The sequence below is a fragment of the Scatophagus argus genome, chromosome 11, assembly GCF_020382885.2.
Source record: "Scatophagus argus isolate fScaArg1 chromosome 11, fScaArg1.pri, whole genome shotgun sequence".
Taxonomy (NCBI): Eukaryota; Metazoa; Chordata; class Actinopteri; family Scatophagidae; genus Scatophagus; species Scatophagus argus.
The window spans coordinates 23057912-23075831 of NC_058503.1; the positions used below are offsets into that span (position 1 = coordinate 23057912).

Here is a 17920-nt window from a genome sequence, read left to right on the forward strand (position 1 = left end):
AAGAGTTTTGCATGGCGGTTCATGCATTTGCACAGTCTCTCACCAGTGGTTACTATTTACTACGAGCTGCCTCAGAGGCAACAGAGTCCACTCCCAGGACAAGAGAGTTTGTCATGTGCAACTTTTAAGTGGATGATGGACTTCGTTCCCCACTGAAACAGATGCTATCAAGGTCTTGCTGACGTCTCAAGAAATGCTAGCTGAGTCAAACATCACATCACACAAGATGGCATCTAACAGCAGCAGCGTCATGCAAGCGTTCCCCACAAAAGACTGGCCGAAAGGTGCTAAAGTAATAGATATTGAAGGAGAATCGCCGCCATTACAAAGAAGCCTCTCAGCTGGAACCTGGTGACAGACAGCCTCACCTTCTGTGTTTCCTCAGAGGAGAAACCTTTGACTAAAGGAGGCGTTCTGCTCCTCTCCTTTGCCTGCACAGTTTACAGCACTGCCTGTGAATATCGCCATCATCTGTCATGTCCTCTGTAAGGAAATGACCAAGGTATTTGACTTTTTCACAAGTAGACCAGCACTGCTTGTGGAAAAAATAACCAAATCATCCACATACATCAGTGACCAATCATACACCCGGTATTACAGGCTGTGATAGATCGTCCATATAAAGGTTAAGTATGCTCCCCTGTCTGACACCATTACTCACACTGAATGGGGCACCCCCATTTAACCTGCACCGTTCAATTGGCATACTGGTATGGCAGCACCCTCACTATGCATACAGGCACACTTAGTTCAACCATTTTAGTAAACAGTTTTTTATGGTAAATTCGATCAAAGGCCTCAGAGGCATCAATAAAACACACGAGAACTGACCAATTCTGATTATTAGACTTACTTACAATTTCTTTAAGAGCATAAATACACAAGTCAGTGTCATGGTTACGCTTAAAGCCAAACTGATTATCTGGAGAATTAAGATAAGATAATCCTTTGTTAGTCCCATAACTGGGAAATTACAGTGTTACAGCAGCAAACAGAGCATAGAAGGTGCAAAGCATGCAGGGATAAGGGAAGGATGAGCATTCAAAAAGAATAAATACACAGGAAACAAGTACCAGCTGTACACAGTACAGAAAAGAAAAAGACTATTCACACTAGAGTCCCTCAAGTTATGATTAGTGGATGGATTGATTATTGTACCGATTTGTTTCAGGGACAAAGTATGTATGTACTGATCCTAGTAGTAGTGTTACATGAGTAAGGACATGTCATGTTGTGAACTATTCACTGCAGCTGTTATCACTGAAACACGACATGAGCTGCAGTTCGTACTACATTAATTAAAATATCTCATACTGAAAGGTGAAAACACGAGCAGCACAGAACCGTTCCGCTTTACACTCAGGTCGCTCCACTCTCGCGAGAATGTCACTTGGTTGCGCAGCTTTCCGAGATTTTACAAAGTACCCATTTTCACAAAATAACTCACTCACCTGTTTCGGTGTAGGGCGATGGTGGGCTCGTAAAGGGTCCTGACCACAGGGCAGAGGCTGGTTTGAGCGGGGAGGTTAAAAAGCAGAGGACAGCGCCCGCGGGTCGTACCCCTGGCCCGCGGACCGATGGAGCATTGAAAACATCAGATATGTTTTGGAAGTAACCGCTGAGCTAAACCTCCGCCGTTTGCGCAGCTGTCTTGTGCATTATATATTTTCATCTTCAGTAAAAGACCTGCACCGGAAATACTTAGTACTTACTTTATAGCACGTAATTTTACTTATGTATGTAACAATAGAAAGTTCTAAAAAGTGAACCTGAAATATTTGAAGGAATTGTCGGCCTGTTTTCTGTTGTGCTGTTCTCTCGCATACAGTGTAAAAGCTAGTTTTTACTGGAGTTGACTGAGGTTTCATTGTTGATTATTATCTTCATTCATCGAGCGATTGTTTTGTTTGGAAAAGTCCAAACATTATATCAGAATAGTTTCATTTAATTAATTTTCTGTCATCGTTTCAAATGTATAAACTGCTGGATGGTTTGATTTAAGGCAAAACATTTTGTAAAACTGTTTTTTGTGCTAAAAGCTTCAGCTGACTGAGCTAAACTTGCTGCGGCAACACTAATTCCATGCCGTATTATTTCATTTATTTATAAATCTTTATCGCCGCAGATCCATCGCACCCTGGACTCAACCTGCTCCACCTTCTGCCCTCTGGGGGGCGCTACAGAGCCCTGTGCACAGAAACAAGCAGACCCCAGAGCGATTTAATCCCACAGCAATCGTGAACAATTAAATCGGTCCTCCAGTATCAATAACCTTATTACATTAACATATACACTTACCTGCAAATTTTATATTAAATATTTGACAGTTTAAGAGTATGTGTGTAACACTGAGTGCAACTTAAACTTAAACTCAAATTCCTTGTGTGTATTTGCATTTTTTCACAGTAAAGCCGATTCTTGGATTTGATTTAGAGACCGCTTGGCTTTGGTTCGTGCCAGTATATCGTTGTGGAACAGATGAGTGTCCCTCTGAGTTTCCCACCGGACCATAATACTAGGAACACAAAATGGCCGCCTCTTTGCTTCGGTTAGGGCGACTGGGTTCCCTCAAGGTAACATTAAATATATTACTTCTCTGACGCTTTACATTTGTTGTGTTTTGTCACCAGACGTCCGCGGATGTGAGGGAGCTGACGGCAGGCGGGTGAAACCGCCGAGCGGAGGCGGACACACTGACGGCAGTCCCTGACTTTAACCCCGCCTGACGTACCTCTGAGCGAACACCGTTTTATAACCGGTTTCAACAAAAAAGTTCAACTGCTTTTAACATAAGTTTTTAATTTTGACATTTTACCACATCATCCGCTATTTGTTGGCAAACTTCATCAGGTTAGTTAAAACAGCTAACAGTGGCTAAAAATGGCTAAGTCGTCACTGACTGTGAGGCGGTCAAAACACAGGTTAAATATACCTGTACAGTCACTTCTCCTCATAAGATATTATGGTGGACAACAACAATAACTACAGCTATGAAAGGTCAATTATAATAAGTATCATTTTATCAAATTATTTTTCTTTCAAAACAAGATTTGACTGAATAGAAGCTTGTCTTGTGTCATCCCTTGCGTTGTTAACATTGCACGTTATCCAACAAAACATGACACTCACTAAATAACAAATAACATGTCATAAACAATGTTTACTATATCTTACATTTATCGGTTGAGTATACGACATCTCTGCCTCTTGATGTCAAACTGTGAAATGACATCCTTTTACCACATGAGGATGCAACTCGCAATTATTTTCGTAATCAGTTAATTACTCATGATGAATCCAATAGGCCTTTAAGCCATATAAAAGAAATAATCATTGCAGTTTCCCAGAACCCAAATTGACATGTTCAGTCAACTGGCGGACTGATCACACACTTCCTCGTGCTAGTAACAAAAGGTGCGTGTGTCTTCCTGCAGTGTGGTCAGGTGGAGAGCTGGGGCGTCCTGAGGGGTCGCTCGGCTGCTTCGTTCTGCACTCAGGCTGAAGAACCACCGAAGACCCCCAAAAAGACAAAGGCTGCAGGCAAGAGTAAGTCATCTGCTGTGTTAAGGAAGTTCTGCTGACTAGTTGATGTTGTGCTTTAATCATGTTTGACTCATTTATTTTCATTGTCTCCGTAACGTTATTCATTTTATATTTGTATATGATGTCAGAGCTTAACATGTGACTCTTTTCTTGCAGTGGCATAACGTCAAAAATTTGCTTTTTCTTCCAGTCGTCCATTTAATCTGGAATAATTTGTGGTTAAAATTAAGTTTGCATTAAAGTGCAGCTGATTGTGACTCTAAATACTATGACAGTATCAAGGTTAACAGTGAGTTTATGTGCTTTCTTGAATGATTATTGTGTTGCGGTCATTTCATTTTTCTGTTTTTGTGCAGTTTTGAAGTAAAGCGAGTCGTGCCACTTCACTCGAAATGGTTGTTATCATTTAACTGCTTTTGTCCCATTTGCCGTTTTCCTCAGCAGCAGAGGCTCCAGATGAGAGAGCTGCCTTGCTAGCCTACAAGACTGCTGTTGCCTTCCCAGTTAAACTTTCAGAGCCAGGAGTTTTCCCAGCACAGTCTCTAGGTGTAACTGAACTGTTGGTCAGCTCAGAAATGACTGCAGCTGCTGCTCCGCCTGCCGCTGCTCCCAGTGAACCAGCTGCAGCTGAAGCTCCAGCTCCTGGCCCACATGTTGCTGAGGTTCTCGCTCATGCAGCTCCATCTGTAGCTGAACCTCCGGCTCATGCAACCTCAACACCAAACGATGCAGTCCCACCCACTCCTGCCTCCTCTGAGCCTGCACAACCAGCAGCCGACGGATCATCCTCTTCCTCCTCCAGCGACTCAGATTCTGACTCAGACTCAGACTCTGACTCTGACTCTGAGGACGAGAAGTCAGGAGTGAAGACTGAAACAAAGATTTCACCTCCTGAGGTGTCAGACTCCACTGTGAAAGGAGAAGCAGAAGTCCAGGAGGTCACTTCAGAAGTGAAGGAAGACACTAATGAAGCTAAGACAGAAGTTCGACCGGAGCCTGAAGCTACTCTTGCCTCTACTGAGGCTCCAGCAGCAGCAGCAGCAGCGGCATCTGCCACCGAGGAGGCACCCATTCTCGCCTCTGAGGAGTTAGTCGACTCTGCTGCTGAAATGCGCACTGCCAACGAAGTTGCTCCAGAGGGCACTGTGAGCAACACACAAGTCTCAGCTGAAGCAGTGGAAGCTACTCCAGAAGTCAGAGAAGATGTCGCCTCTGATGCTGTCCCTGGTGTCCAGACAGAAATTCCAGTTGAAGTGCTGACCAAAGCTGCAGCTCCAGAAAGAGCACAGACTGCCACTCCAGTAGAAACTGCAGAGCCTGCCTCCACTGAAGCCCCAGCAGGAGCTGCTGAAGAGCCTGTAGAAGCCGTAGAAGCCCCCGTGAAAGCTGCTGCAGAGCCTGCAGAGGCTGAAACTGCTGAGGTTGCAGCTGAAGGTTCAGAGCTGGTGGATCCCGCTCCAGTCATAGCTGAAGCTGCAGGAGAGGAGCTGCAGGCAGAGGCCACAGTTGAACCATCTGAGGGTACACACCACACCTGACTCTACCTTTTTCTTTGTGGACCTTTGAGCCCCCCAGATGACCACACTCTTCTCTCTATTCCTTTTAACACATTCTGCATAATGTTAGGAGGCATCACACGCAGTAGTTTCTGTGTTTAAATAACATCTCTGGATCCTCTTTTTTTAACTTTTGCTCCATCGCTGTGACATCTGACCTCCCTGGCCTGGTTTTCAATTGTTTTGCATGAGGTGGATGTAGTGTCTTTTAGCCATGCTTGCGGGGCTATTTGGTGCATTTCCCGCATTTTCCTCTTTCTTGAACATTACTTTCACTTGCATTGCGGAAACTGAAGCTTAGACTTGTCCGTCTTTGTCCTTCAGCCGCCTGCACGTCTGTGGTGCTGCTGTTACTGTTTGATCAGGGTGATAACTCCTGCTGCACACTGCTGACTGCTCTGTCCCTCCTCCCTGTTGCCAAATGCATCTTCACTCTCATAATCACATGCTCACTGTGGCTCATGTATGTCTGTTTGTATGAATTAGGGCTCACAGGTTAATGTTGACTTCATGTTGAGGCTACAGGTAAACATGCAGGTGTTGGCCTTCATTGTGCCAGGTAATGCTATTGCTGACAGTAACGTTAGAGTGCACATGTTTGGCTGCAGTGAGGACGCGTCCCTGACAGCAGCTGGATGAGCAGAAGCTGGGAGTGGTTGGAGTCAGAGGAAGTACTTCAGTATGAGTGTCATAAAAAAAACACTAAGAATACAACGAAAACATATTTTCTGTTACCTGCGGTGCTACTCATCCGTCAAACTACACGTGGTGCTAAGAGCTAAAAAAACAAACAAACAAAAAGAATAGTCACCGACAAGCCTCTCGTCCACAAGTAGATTCTTTTTGCGTGGTGATACAGAAAGAAAATAGTTCCTACATGAAACTGCTAACAACAAGCTCTGGATTATCTTGACCGACCGGGTCATGATTTAATGGTAAGAGACGTTGCTGTTGGATTTTATCACTTTGAGCACCACAAGTGAAGTGTCATCTAGTGAAGTGATATCTCCAAAACTATCTGGATGGGTGAACGGCACCACAGGTGAGAGGAACCCGATGTAGTTTTTAATATGGGGTGAACTGTCCCTTTAACATTCCAGCACCTACAGCCCTTTGTTGCACTTCTCTGACCAGCTGGCTCATTCTGCTTCCGGGAACAAACCCCACACCTCACTGGTCACTCTGGTCTTTAGTTGTTCACTTCTCTCCTTTTTTCTTACTGTGTGAATCCGTTTTTCCCCCAGAGGAATTTGAAGTTGATTAATGAAAAAATGTGTTTTTAATATTTGTCTTTGTGGTTGTGGATGTGTAAGATTTATTTCTCTGCCTTGTGTTGCTTATAACCTTAATAACAGTCACAGCATGATAAGAGGGTTTCTGCAGACAATATTTTAGAGTGAACTGGTGTTTATGAAAGAATATTAATATGATTTTGACTTGCTGCCCCCGTTTTTAAATCCATTTCATGCGCGCCGCTGCCAGCGCACCTCCAGTATGGGTTGCCTTTACTGCCTGATCCTTGAGGCCTTTCACACCAGTGTGTCTCCACACTCTGTTGGGGGTAATGCAGCCTGCCGCCACAGGAAATGCCCCACCGTAAACCACCTTTGTCAGCATGTGTGAATATGTAAATGTGCTGTCCCTTCAAAAATCTTTTCAGATATCTTCAAAGCAAGCCACATTTTGCTTTCCATTTGTAGCTCAGGTCTTAATTACAGTTTTGGTTGCTTGAAATTCAGGATTGTATTTGGTTAATCGTGTTCTATTTCTGTCTTAATGCACGATTTTTGTACTGGCAGCGTTCTGAAAGCTCTGTTGTTTGTTCTCCTCCTTCTGCAGAGGCTGCAGCAGCGGCACCTCCAGAGCCAGAGGAGCCTTTCGATAACAGCACTTATAAGAACTACCAGCACCACGGCTACCATCACTACACATTTGCAGACCTGGACGTGGAGATGGCCAAGTTCCGTCTCCCGCAGCCCTCCTCCGGCAGACAGTAGACGAGCTGACCTCGCTGCAGACCTTTATCTTGTTTAAAGATGATGGCGATGGTGTTGTTCCCCGTGACGTATGATCATCACTCCACCTGTGCGAGCTGCATGAAATTCTGCTGTTAAAAATCGTATATTAATAAAGTCCACAACAGAGAAATGAAGTACAGTGTGATTCTCTTATTAAAAGGAATTTGTGTGGAAGAAAAGATATAGGAAAAGATCAAACGCTTCTGTTGTGCTGCTTTCTGCCTCCAGGGGGATCATTTGAATAGAGCTGAGTGTGCAAGTGGTTTATCTGTGTTTCTGTCTTAATGATTACAATGTTTATTCCTCTAGCCTGCCTGCTTACAGATAACGTGCTGATCGTCTTCGCTCTATGCGTTGTTTAGGGAAAAAAACACTCATGTGTTGCCATGTTTGTGTACTCGTGTTTGTATGATGAGAGAATATGCATAAAGGATTGTAATGCCTGAGATATACATAGAAAATGTGTTAATGAGGGCAGCGAGTGTGTTTGCCAAGCAGCGGGTGCAGAGGGACTCTTCAGGCAGCAGGACGTCATGTCTCCGCCCACCTCATAAATATTCATGGGCCGAGCGCTGCTGCGTGCCCTTACGCGATGACGCAACGCGACAACTGCGGGTCCCGATTGCTGCAGCCGCTTGTCAGTGTGACGAAGATTGGCACTCAGGTAAGCTGTCACTCAAAATCCCTCTTTTTCCGTTCCCTATCAATCAAACAATCTGGGCCGCACGCAAAAATGCCCCGGGGCGAGGAGCGCGGACTTAGTCAGGGCAGCAGAGGGTGTTTTTGGAAGGGAAGCAGAGGCGCCAGAGCTCTGGGAAGAATTAAAAAAAAATCTGTATACAGGGGAGGGGGGGTAAAAAAATATGTCGGCGTTTTGGGGGCAGAGGAGGATTGTGGAAAAGCAAAGGGCGAGAGCTAGAAACGAGGCCCGACAGTTGTAACGTTAGCGCGGAGGGGAGGGGAAGGAGAGGGCAGCTGTCCCCGCTTGATTGATTGACTGATGTGGGAAGGATTTGAAGATCAACCGGGCTAGCCTGGTGTGCAGCCAACTCTTCTTAATATCACTGCAATCGAGTTACTGCACACGGCGTACAAGAAATGCATATTCATTTAAAATGTTAATCGAAAACGCTAAAGCGGCCGAAGCTGTCTTGTTATTTTGGCAAACGGCTCGCTTTGTATCAATCCGCAGCGGGGTCTTTTTTTGTACCTGGCTAGCTAGCTGGGTTAGCTTGTTTTTTGGCAGTGATTCTCCTGCTAAATATGGCGCTTTGTATTTTGGCTGCACCGTATCAGCATGAGAAACACTTTTAAGTTAACAGTTAGCCAGCGTGCTAATGTTAGCTGTAGCTCGGCCAGACGGTCCCTCTTTTGAGTTAACCTCAGATTTCGTTCGGAAGCTAGCGGGAGTAACGTTACAGGCTAGCTATCTGTTGTGGAAAAACAAGGTTAGCTTTAGCCGAGCTTTTTGTTTCCTGCGACAAACACAAACGTTATGTCAGTTAGATGATAGTTGGCTAATGTTAGCTTCGAGGGTGTAAAAAAACTTCATGTTCCCTGGCCGCCACAGATAGTGTGAGAAGCTAATAGTGAGCTAAAAGCTAAGTTCATCGTGGTGGGTGTGTTAAAAGCAGATGCAGGGTAACGTTAACATGAGCTCGCTATTTATCACAGCAACGTACCTCAGCGTCGGTATATGAACCTCCTATGTTTTATTTAGGATCGGTATGGACAGAAATGTTTGTTTATTTCCAATAAGATACATCGAAATAAATCGTTAAACGTTACTCCTTTTTTTGGAGGGTGCCCACATTCCCTTGTTTTCCCCCAAACTGTGTGCAGATAACTTTACCATTAAAGATGTGATGTGAGATTTTTGGTGAAATTAAGTCTTTTAATTTCTTCTGCTGTTGTCCTACGTGTCCTCCAAACGGCACACGTTCAGTTTTTGCTCATATGAATGTCAACTTGTAATTCCTGACCCCGCGTGAAGTCGCATTAACCAGCATCCATGTTCAACATCAGTTCTTAGCTGTGCAGAAATAATCATTTTCATCCCCCCTCCGTCACACCAGCCCAGTGTACAAAGCTAATAATCTTTCATCCTGACATCATGACTGTTTCACCAATAAACAACACTCTAATGATGTAATATGTGCATTGTGTAGGTTGGCCACCTGTCCCTGCTCTCTATAATGCCCCAGTGTTTGCAGCATCTGCAGTGAACGTGATGGCAGCCCAGTCGGTTTCCATAGACAAGTACCCAAAGGGAGAGCATCAGGTGGGTGAGAGGGAGAAATCTGGTTTGGGACCTCGAGGCCTGACACATCCTGCTTCCAACTGACTTGGCTGCATTTCTTTTCTTTTTTTTGGCTTGTTTGCTTTGAGTGTTTGTAATAATGACACCGAAATGTTTCGGGATGCAGCCTTTACTATTCTGCTTTTTTTGCCCATAGATATGCCCCAACACACACAGTTATTTCTGGTGGCGATAAGTCAGCCTAGATAGCCAAACAAAGGGAAACACATTATGCACGTAACACTAGAACACAGCCAGTGTTAATACTATTACATCAGTTTGTCGGCTGCATGTGTGCCTGTGTGATTCAGGCCGCCACAAATAAATCAGCATATGAGAGCCACTGATGCAGTGTGAAGCCTCCTTTTCTGCCTTTTATTTATCTGTCTGTGCTTATGTAAATTGCTTACAAAACAAGGGCCAAATTTGGTGGTGTCGAGAGCTGAGAAGGAGCTATGACTAATAGGAAATTTTCCACCCCAAGCAAGTGATTATTTTTAGCTTGTTTGCACTCAATTTAAGTCATTGTTGTTCTCAGTCACATGGTTGGGGATGAGATTTATGCTCTGGGTTGCTGGTAGGAAGGCACGGTGTGAAAATATGAAAGAGAAGGTGGTCTGATGTATGAATGTGCCCCGAGCTGAGTGTCGCAGAGGCTGCGGCCACATTTTAATGTGTCCTTTTATTTGCACGCGGTGGCAAGTGTGAGCACGCAGGTTCTGGATTATATTCCCCCTTGCGATCAGATCTTAACGGCAGATGTGTTAGTGTTGAGGTCTTGAGGATTGTAACACAGCAATGTGTGGATGCAGTCTAGTTTGACTGGAGGACGCGAAAGATTGCAGACACACGTTTAAATCTGTCAAACCACAAGAAGAAAGTTTACAAAAAATCCAACAACTCTCAACAAAAAAGTGCTGACATAACTGCCGACTAATAACACCACCAGTACCTCCATCTGCCTTCGTTGGCCCCAGTGAAAAGTGTTCATGCTTGTTTCAAATTCTTTCTCATATGAGAAACGTATTGCTTCTGAGGTGGTTTTCAGATCGTGTCCTCATGACGTTCCAGAGCCTTCGTATTGAAACAAGGCTCTGTGTGAAGCTTTGCCCTGCAGCTGCTCTGTCTTCACATGATGTCTTTATGTCTCTCATTCTCCGCCTTTCTCTTCACCTCGTCTGTCAGTTTCTGTCTCTCTATCTGATTCTGTCACTTTCTCACTCCTTTTGTCTTCTTTTCTTCTGCAGATGCAAGGTGTGGCAGCAGTAGACAGCGATTCGGAGCAGAAGTTCATTGAGGGGACATTAGCAGAGGCGTCCAGCCCGGCGCCCACAGAGCCGCAGACACCCATGGACGCGGACAAAGCCTCCATATATCGGTAGAACTAATTCTGCTCTTGTGTTTGTGAGAGAACCAGAACAACATCCCTCTGTGCCTGAATCTGTGTCTTTCTCTGTCTAACATCCAGAAACTAAACCATCACCAGGAATCATCAATCATATGATGAAGTCCTCCCGTTTGTTCATGTGACCTTCATGTCACTCTCTGGCATTTGAAATGGGAGGGTGTTTTAACAACAACTGCTGATTTTTGTCTGAACTTATGGAAATGTTTGTCACTTCTTTGTTATGTCCACACTGTCCACTTGCAGTTGACTCAGGGCCAAAAACAACAAGTCACATGGTCTCACTAGCAGCTAATTTATTGGATGATTGGTGCCAGTGTACTGGATTGTAGGAGTACGTTTCATAGTCTTAGTAATAGATATGTGAAAAAAAACTGAGTTTCATATGCCCTGAACTTTCACATTTTGGAAGCCATAAGAGCTGCAGTGATTAGCTGATTAGTCAGTTACTTGATTTTTTTTTTTTTTTTTTTTTACCACTTGCCCGATGGAGCCAGTGAGTTTCTGGATTTTGTAGAGCCCTGCGGTTGCAGCCCTCGTGTTCTGATAGTGTGGAGGAAGTGTAACGTCCTTTCGTATGAGCAGCCTCTCGTGTGTCTCTCAGGCATCCCCTGTTCCCCCTCTTGGCCCTGCTGTTTGAGAAGTGTGAACAGTCCACGCTGAGCTCAGACTGCATCACCTCGGCCAGCTTCGATGTGGACATTGAGAACTTTGTCCGCAGTCAGGAGAAGGAGGGAAAGCCGTTCTTCAGCGAGGACCCCGAACTCGACAACTTGGTGAGGTCATTCTCCCGTTTCTGGTTGTTGAAGACCATTCCTCTGTTATGCAGTGCTGTGGACCATAAATCACCAGAACTAACGTAACAGTGAACTACATTTTAGAGTGGATGTATGCTGTTGGCAGCATAAACAGACTTGGTGAAAAACAAAAGAGCACAAGAGAATGATTTTAAAATGGAGTGAAATCTTGTTGACTGGTATTAATCTAATTTCATCCCGTTCATATCCACTAAAGGTTGGATGTTTTGTGACGGTAACATGAACACATGACTGAAAAACAGTTTTAGTTCTGGCACAGGGACGTGAGGTATTTCACAAAGAAATACAACATGAAACACAAACACACACCAGTCAAGCGCCCTTCGACCTCAGCAGCTCAGTGACCGGCAGTCCTCTCCAAACATTCATTAGAACACAACCTTCTCAGAAAGACTGGAAGCCACAGTCAGAGTCAGTGACTCTGGGCTCAATCCTGAAAAGTCTTTAAAACAAACTCTCTGACAACGTTGCGTTTCCTGTGATTATCTCATAATAAAAGTCAGCTTTGCTTTACTGTTCGGTTTAAATGTGATGCTGCAGCAGAAAGTATCGGGTTTGCATTAGCAGTAAGTTAATGCTGTTGTTGTTAAATGTCGAGTGTAATCACAAGTTTATTAGCGGATGGGAACGTTTGCTCACTGTAGCGTCCCTGCTTTAAAACCACTGACTTCAGTTTCCTTTTACAAAGGTATTAGAGTGTTGAATTTAATGGCTGCCTCTTTAACATCAGTGATTTGAAACATCCGTCGAGCAGCCTGTGAACTGATGTTGTCAGTTGAAACGCTGCACCTTTTTTTAGCTGCAGGATGGCCGAGAGTTGTGTTCTGACTGTAGCAGAAGCTCGTTTCTCTCCTCACTGCGGTGTGACATGAGGAAAAGTCTGCTGACGCGGGTCCAGCCTCCTCTGGCTGTTCACCGGACAGCAGCTGGTCAGGACAGGTGTCCGCCACGCACCTGAGAAGTAAAGGCGCTTGAGACTGTCATGAGAGCTCAGTCATCTCAAAGTGGACGCGCGTCACTTTGAGCAAAAACAAAAGTCTCGTTGAACGCAGCGAACCTGCAGAAAACTACGAGAGTGAAATACTGTAATAAAATCGGAGCGAGCAGTACGTCAGAGGAATAGAAGCTATGAAATGAAGCAGGACAGGGCAAACATTTAGCTTAAGAAAGACTTTGCACGCTGCTATGAACTCTTCTCATGTCTTTTAGATGGTGAAAGCCATCCAGGTGCTGCGGATCCACCTGCTGGAGCTGGAGAAGGTGAGCGACCTGTGCAAGGACTTCTGTAGCCGCTACATCGCCTGCCTCAAGACCAAGATGAACAGCGAGACTCTGCTGAGTGGAGACCCGGGCAGCCCGTACTCCCCCGTCCAAGGCCCGGTCCAGAACTTCTCACCCACCAAGACTCAGGTGTGTATCGGCGGCATCATCATCATCATCACCACTGCTCATAGCATCAGCTTGCTTCTTCACATCGGGAAGCTAAATCAGTGTGCTTTAAAACACGCTCTGTGCTCTGCAGACCCCCAGCTCCATCTCGGGGACACTCAGTCCCCAGGGGCAAATCGTGGTGCCCGCGTCAGCCCTGCAGCAGGGCAACGTAACCGTGACAGCAGTGAACCCCACCCAGGTGGTCGCAGGTATGTCATCGTGGCATACAACTCCTCCCTCAGGTACTGTCCTGTTGTAGCTGCAGCTGAGATACCATAATGTACCAGTGGGACACTCTGATCAGAGAGCTCTCTGCAGTGGATTAGACTAAGGTGTGTGTGTGTGTGTGTGTGTGTGTGTGTGTGTGTGTGTGTGTGCGTGTGTGCGTGTGTGTGTGTGTGTTAATTCCAGGTGGCACCGTGTACCAGCCCGTCACAGTCGTCACTCCTCAGGGCCAGGTGGTTACACAGGCTCTGTCTCCTGGGACAATACGCGTCCAAAACAATCAGGTAGTACACCTGTCTTTTAGCCTGGAACTTTTATTGGGTCCCGGCAGAGGAAAAAGTTTTAAAAGTACTGGTCTAAAACAAAGTTCCAGCAGGACTCTTTGATAAACTAAAGACAGTTTAGAATGAACTTCCTAATGAAGTGTAGGTGTTTAGCTGCGGGACTTCAGATCCCTGAAAAGGTTTCTGTTTAGGCATTGAAAGATTTTATGGGGATAAAATTCAGCTGTTTCCATGGAGACGGTTTGTCTGGCAGACGAAGAGAACAGAGGAGGAGAAGATTAGACTCCTGGAGAAATACAATGAAAGCACAAACTAAAAAGAAGATGTGATCTGCAAACAGAAAACAAATGTGGGAGGAAGCTGCATTGAAAATAATTTCAAAATTAATTCAACAAGTCTGATAAGAGGTCCAAAAAAACAACAACTCGGCCAATAAAGAGACCAAAACTGGTTAAAATGACTTTGAACGTAGTTAAACGCTCACTTGAAGGTGAGACAAACGGTGAAAGAAATCTGTGCAGAAGTCACTCGTGACAAAGATGACTTCTTCTGTTCCTTCAGCTGAACACGGAGACGAGGAGAAAAGCTTTAACACTTCAGTGAACATTTTAAGGAAACTTTAAGGGGAACACTTGAGGGTTTCTGTGCTTTTGTGTTTTTATTTTTAGGAAACACTGGAAAGTCTTAACTTGTGGTGTTTTGCGGATGATTTAAATTGTTGTGTGTTAGTTATCAAGAATATTTTATTATTTGTGTGAAAAATAAAGTTCTTTACCCGAGGTGATTGTTAAATTTGACAATAATTTGAATCAGGCACCACAACCTTCCAGATGTTCCAGACCTTCCATATGACAGCAGCACAGTCCCTGATGTTCATCTCAGGACCACAATGTGAACCGCGTGATGCAGAATGTATTAGAAACACTCAAATACTGTGGAAAACTTTCGCTCGCCAGCTCATGAATGCTTTTTGTTGATCAGAATGAGCTTTTGAGGGATGTTGCTCGTCAGGAAGCTAAAATCCAAACTGCGGTTGTGCTGAGAAGGTTTTCCATCTGAACAGAACAATGTGTGGTTGATGTGAACGAATGTCTGTGTGCTCAGCTCCAGCTGCAGTTTCACCAGGACCTGAACCTCTTTAATCACGACGACAACTCAACCAAGAACAAACGCGGCGTTCTGCCCAAACACGCCACCAACGTCATGCGCTCGTGGCTCTTCCAGCACATTGGGGTGAGTCAGTGTGCACCAGAAGGCTTCCTCTGAATCCCTGAGAACAGGAAGCACTGAAGCTTTTTCATTTCCTGTTCTGTCCCGCAGCACCCGTATCCCACAGAGGACGAAAAGAAACAGATCGCCACTCAGACAAACCTGACGCTTCTGCAGGTCAACAACTGGTGAGTTTGGATGTTGTGAAGCTGCACCGTCCAGAGTCCATGTCTGCACACGGGGACACTGCTCATGTTATTCACTTTCCTTCATGCCAAGGGTGTAAATCACCAGTTTCATCGCGACACAGTTTGATATGGATTATCTGGACAATGATGTGTGTGCTGACATCACAAAGTGTGTCTGACTCAGTGCAGTCCAGCCAATGCCAGACCAGCCTGTGTCTTCCTGTGTCTCCAGGTTTATAAATGCACGGAGACGGATCTTGCAGCCCATGTTGGACGCCAGCTCCTCTGAGACGCCAAAAGCTAAGAAGAAGACGCCTCAGAACCGGCCACTGCAGCGCTTCTGGCCCGACTCCATCGCCGCAGGGGGAGGAGCTCACCAGCAAGTCACCATGCCAGACGGTACGCAGTGCAGGGGGGTCAAAGACTCAGTGAAGCTAAATGCTACAGCAGACAAAACATCTAAATGGTTTCATCATTGTGCCTCCTAAGCTTTCTGTGATGTTGTTTGAGTGCAGCCAATCAGATCATTGCAGGTACCATCAGACTGCAGCCACAGATCACATGAACTTCCTGCTAAAGTCTCCTTCTTATCAAACTGACAGACATGAACTCGTGTCTGCAGCCTCGCTTGTTAAGCTACAGTTAAGAGCTCTGCTAACATCAGATCATGAATTAGCTGCTCAGCTGCACGCTGGGGCCACGCTGACCGATAAGGGCCACAAACTGGGACGTTACTGAGCTGACCGTTGTTGTCTGGTGTCGGTATGCTTGCCGCCTCTACCTTTAAGTGTTTCAGAAATTCAAACACTTAGTGTTGATTCTAAAAACGTTCTGTCTGGTCATCGAGTCGGAACAATTTCAAACCAGCTGCCTTTGAACAGAAACCGTGAGGAGATTTGTGTTTCTGTCTTGACGACTGTTGGTGTAACTTGTCGCTGGAGGTGAGTAAGAGTCAGTGTGAGGCCTTTAGTCCAGTCTGAATGTAGACGGCGCCCTCTGTTGGCTCGGTGTATTTCGCTCGCGTCCTCAATAGATGTGGTCCTTCGTCTTCGTAATGACGTAAAGTTTGTTTACTTTGTCTCAACCTGTGAGACTTTAAATGATTGAGAGAGTTTCTGCTGCAGCTCAGCGCCCTGCAGTCCAAGTGTTTTCAGCCGTATTCGTTTGACCCTCAGGTACAATGGTGACCATGATCGGGGAGAGTCTGCAGAGCCTGACGTCAGACGGCGCCACGCTGGCGGTCCAGCAGGTCATGCTGGGAGGCCACAGCGAAGACGAGTCGGGGGACAGCGGAGAAGAGGACGACGACGCGGACATGGCCGGGCTGGGCCTGGACAACAGCGACTCATTGCAGTAGAGGACACACTCCCTCACACTCTGATCCACACGTACACACGAGACGTGCGTAAACAGAATCACACACACGCATTAGGTTTACTTCGAGCACAAACCTGCGGGACTCGAACCGTCCTGCGCTCTTCCGACGCTCCACCCTGCTGAACGGCCGTTTACGCTGCGTGTGTGTACGTCAGGAGTTTCATTTCAGAAACCCTTTTATAATTATTTAGTTGATGTATGCGAGTGCACTTTTTTGTATATTTAAGCTCAAAAAAGATTAAATCCAACAAACGGAAGAGAAAAAAAGAAGTGTTAAAAAACACAAAGCAAGTTTGTATGCTCCGTTACTAAATGTTGACTGATTTCTCATTTTGTTCCCCGTCCCCCGGCCCAACTCTCATTTTGGATGCCAACATTTTCAAGTTGTATCTCTAAGGGTTTGTCTTCACTTTTCTGCATGCTTGTGTTTGAGTAGATGTGCGCACTCTTTTACGACCGACTCCGCGGTCCTCACGCGGGCCGAGTGGAGAGAATGCGGGGAATAAAAGAGGAAAGATGCTTATTTTTATATACAAACATGAAAGTAGTGGTTTTTCGTTTCATTTTTGTGTTTTGTAAGGAATATTTATGTACAGATTCATAATTAAAGCTAGTGACCCTGTTTTCCAGGGTTCTTTGAAGTTTTCTAAAAAACAGAAAAAAGGAATTGAATGCTGATGAAAATTGCTATTTAAATTGGTTTTAAACTTGCGATACTAACAAGGCCTTACATGTGTTCTTTTCTAAAGAATTCTCGCCAAGAAGCACAAAAACACAAAGTCTCACCTTCTGTGAATTTGGTCAAAAAGACACTAAACCGCAGAAACCCGGTGTGGTTCTGCCAAGCGTCGTTAATAATTTTACTTTGTGTGCTGCATCGTCCCCACACTTCTCTGAATCTCGCACAGCAGCTTCCTGCAGCGCTCACGAATTTTAAATCATTGTGTATACCATACGTTAAGTCTTTTAATCATCTTACCGTAGCAGCGTAGGCGTCACTTTCTCAGATGCACAATCCAGAACACTATGCTAATCACACAATCACAACATGAACTCCGTCACCAACGAAGAAGAAGCGGTGGACTTGTTGCACGCACTCAACTTTTAATTTATGTACACGTACATGCTACTGCGTTGGAAACAAAGCTGGACTGGTGGGCCGATGCCCGCCTGAAGGACTGAGCGCTGCAGCCCCTGCCACTACACACACACGTAGTGAAAGATCTGAAATCTCTTTATCAATAATGTTGATATGACTGCACAACTTTGGGGTGCCTCTTGTTTGAATATCTGTAATATTGTACTGTCTGTCAATATTTGCAGTAATCTGGTTGATTTCCCTCTTGTAAAGATGGTTAATTTCATGCAGCCTGACGGGGGGGTAGGCAGGGTGGGTGGGGGGGCCGTGGTGACTCTGGCCGGGCCCTCGCTGAGCTCTCGGTTCCTCACTTGCGTCTGTCTTGCTTTTTATGAAGCGTTCTTCACTTTTCTCTTGTCTGTTTTGCCTTAGAGCTTTCTATTTTGGAATAAACGATGCCTAACTCTCCGCTGTGCACCGTCTCTTCTC

General features: G+C 45.3%; 2 protein-coding genes across 6 annotated transcripts; both read left to right on the top strand.

Moving 5' to 3' along the window:
• Positions 1-2402: 2402 nt before the first annotated feature.
• On the top strand, positions 2403-7251 carry ndufv3 (NADH:ubiquinone oxidoreductase subunit V3). Of its 2 annotated transcripts, none has more exons than XM_046404059.1 (4): positions 2403-2573; positions 3435-3546; positions 3985-5064; positions 6939-7251. In XM_046404059.1, exons 1-4 carry the CDS (start codon positions 2529-2531, stop codon positions 7094-7096), a joined length of 1395 nt encoding a protein of 464 aa, XP_046260015.1. In that variant the 5' UTR covers positions 2403-2528; the 3' UTR covers positions 7097-7251. The 2 variants fall into 2 exon arrangements, with proteins under 2 accessions (XP_046260015.1, XP_046260017.1); XM_046404061.1 differs by having other exon boundaries at positions 2407-2573; positions 3988-5064.
• Positions 7252-7540: 289 nt separating this feature from the next.
• Positions 7541-17899, top strand: pknox1.1 (pbx/knotted 1 homeobox 1.1). 4 transcript variants are annotated; one of them, XM_046404054.1, is made up of 11 exons: positions 7541-7781; positions 9286-9398; positions 10664-10794; positions 11426-11597; positions 12849-13049; positions 13162-13312; positions 13482-13579; positions 14684-14812; positions 14900-14976; positions 15209-15375; positions 16152-17899. In XM_046404054.1, exons 1-11 carry the CDS (start codon positions 7556-7558, stop codon positions 16331-16333), a joined length of 1647 nt encoding a protein of 548 aa, XP_046260010.1. In that variant the 5' UTR covers positions 7541-7555; the 3' UTR covers positions 16334-17899. The 4 variants fall into 4 exon arrangements, with proteins under 4 accessions (XP_046260010.1, XP_046260012.1, XP_046260013.1 ...); XM_046404056.1 differs by having other exon boundaries at positions 13162-13279; XM_046404057.1 differs by lacking the exon at positions 7541-7781 and adding an exon at positions 8000-8154.
• Positions 17900-17920: the final 21 nt, after the last annotated feature.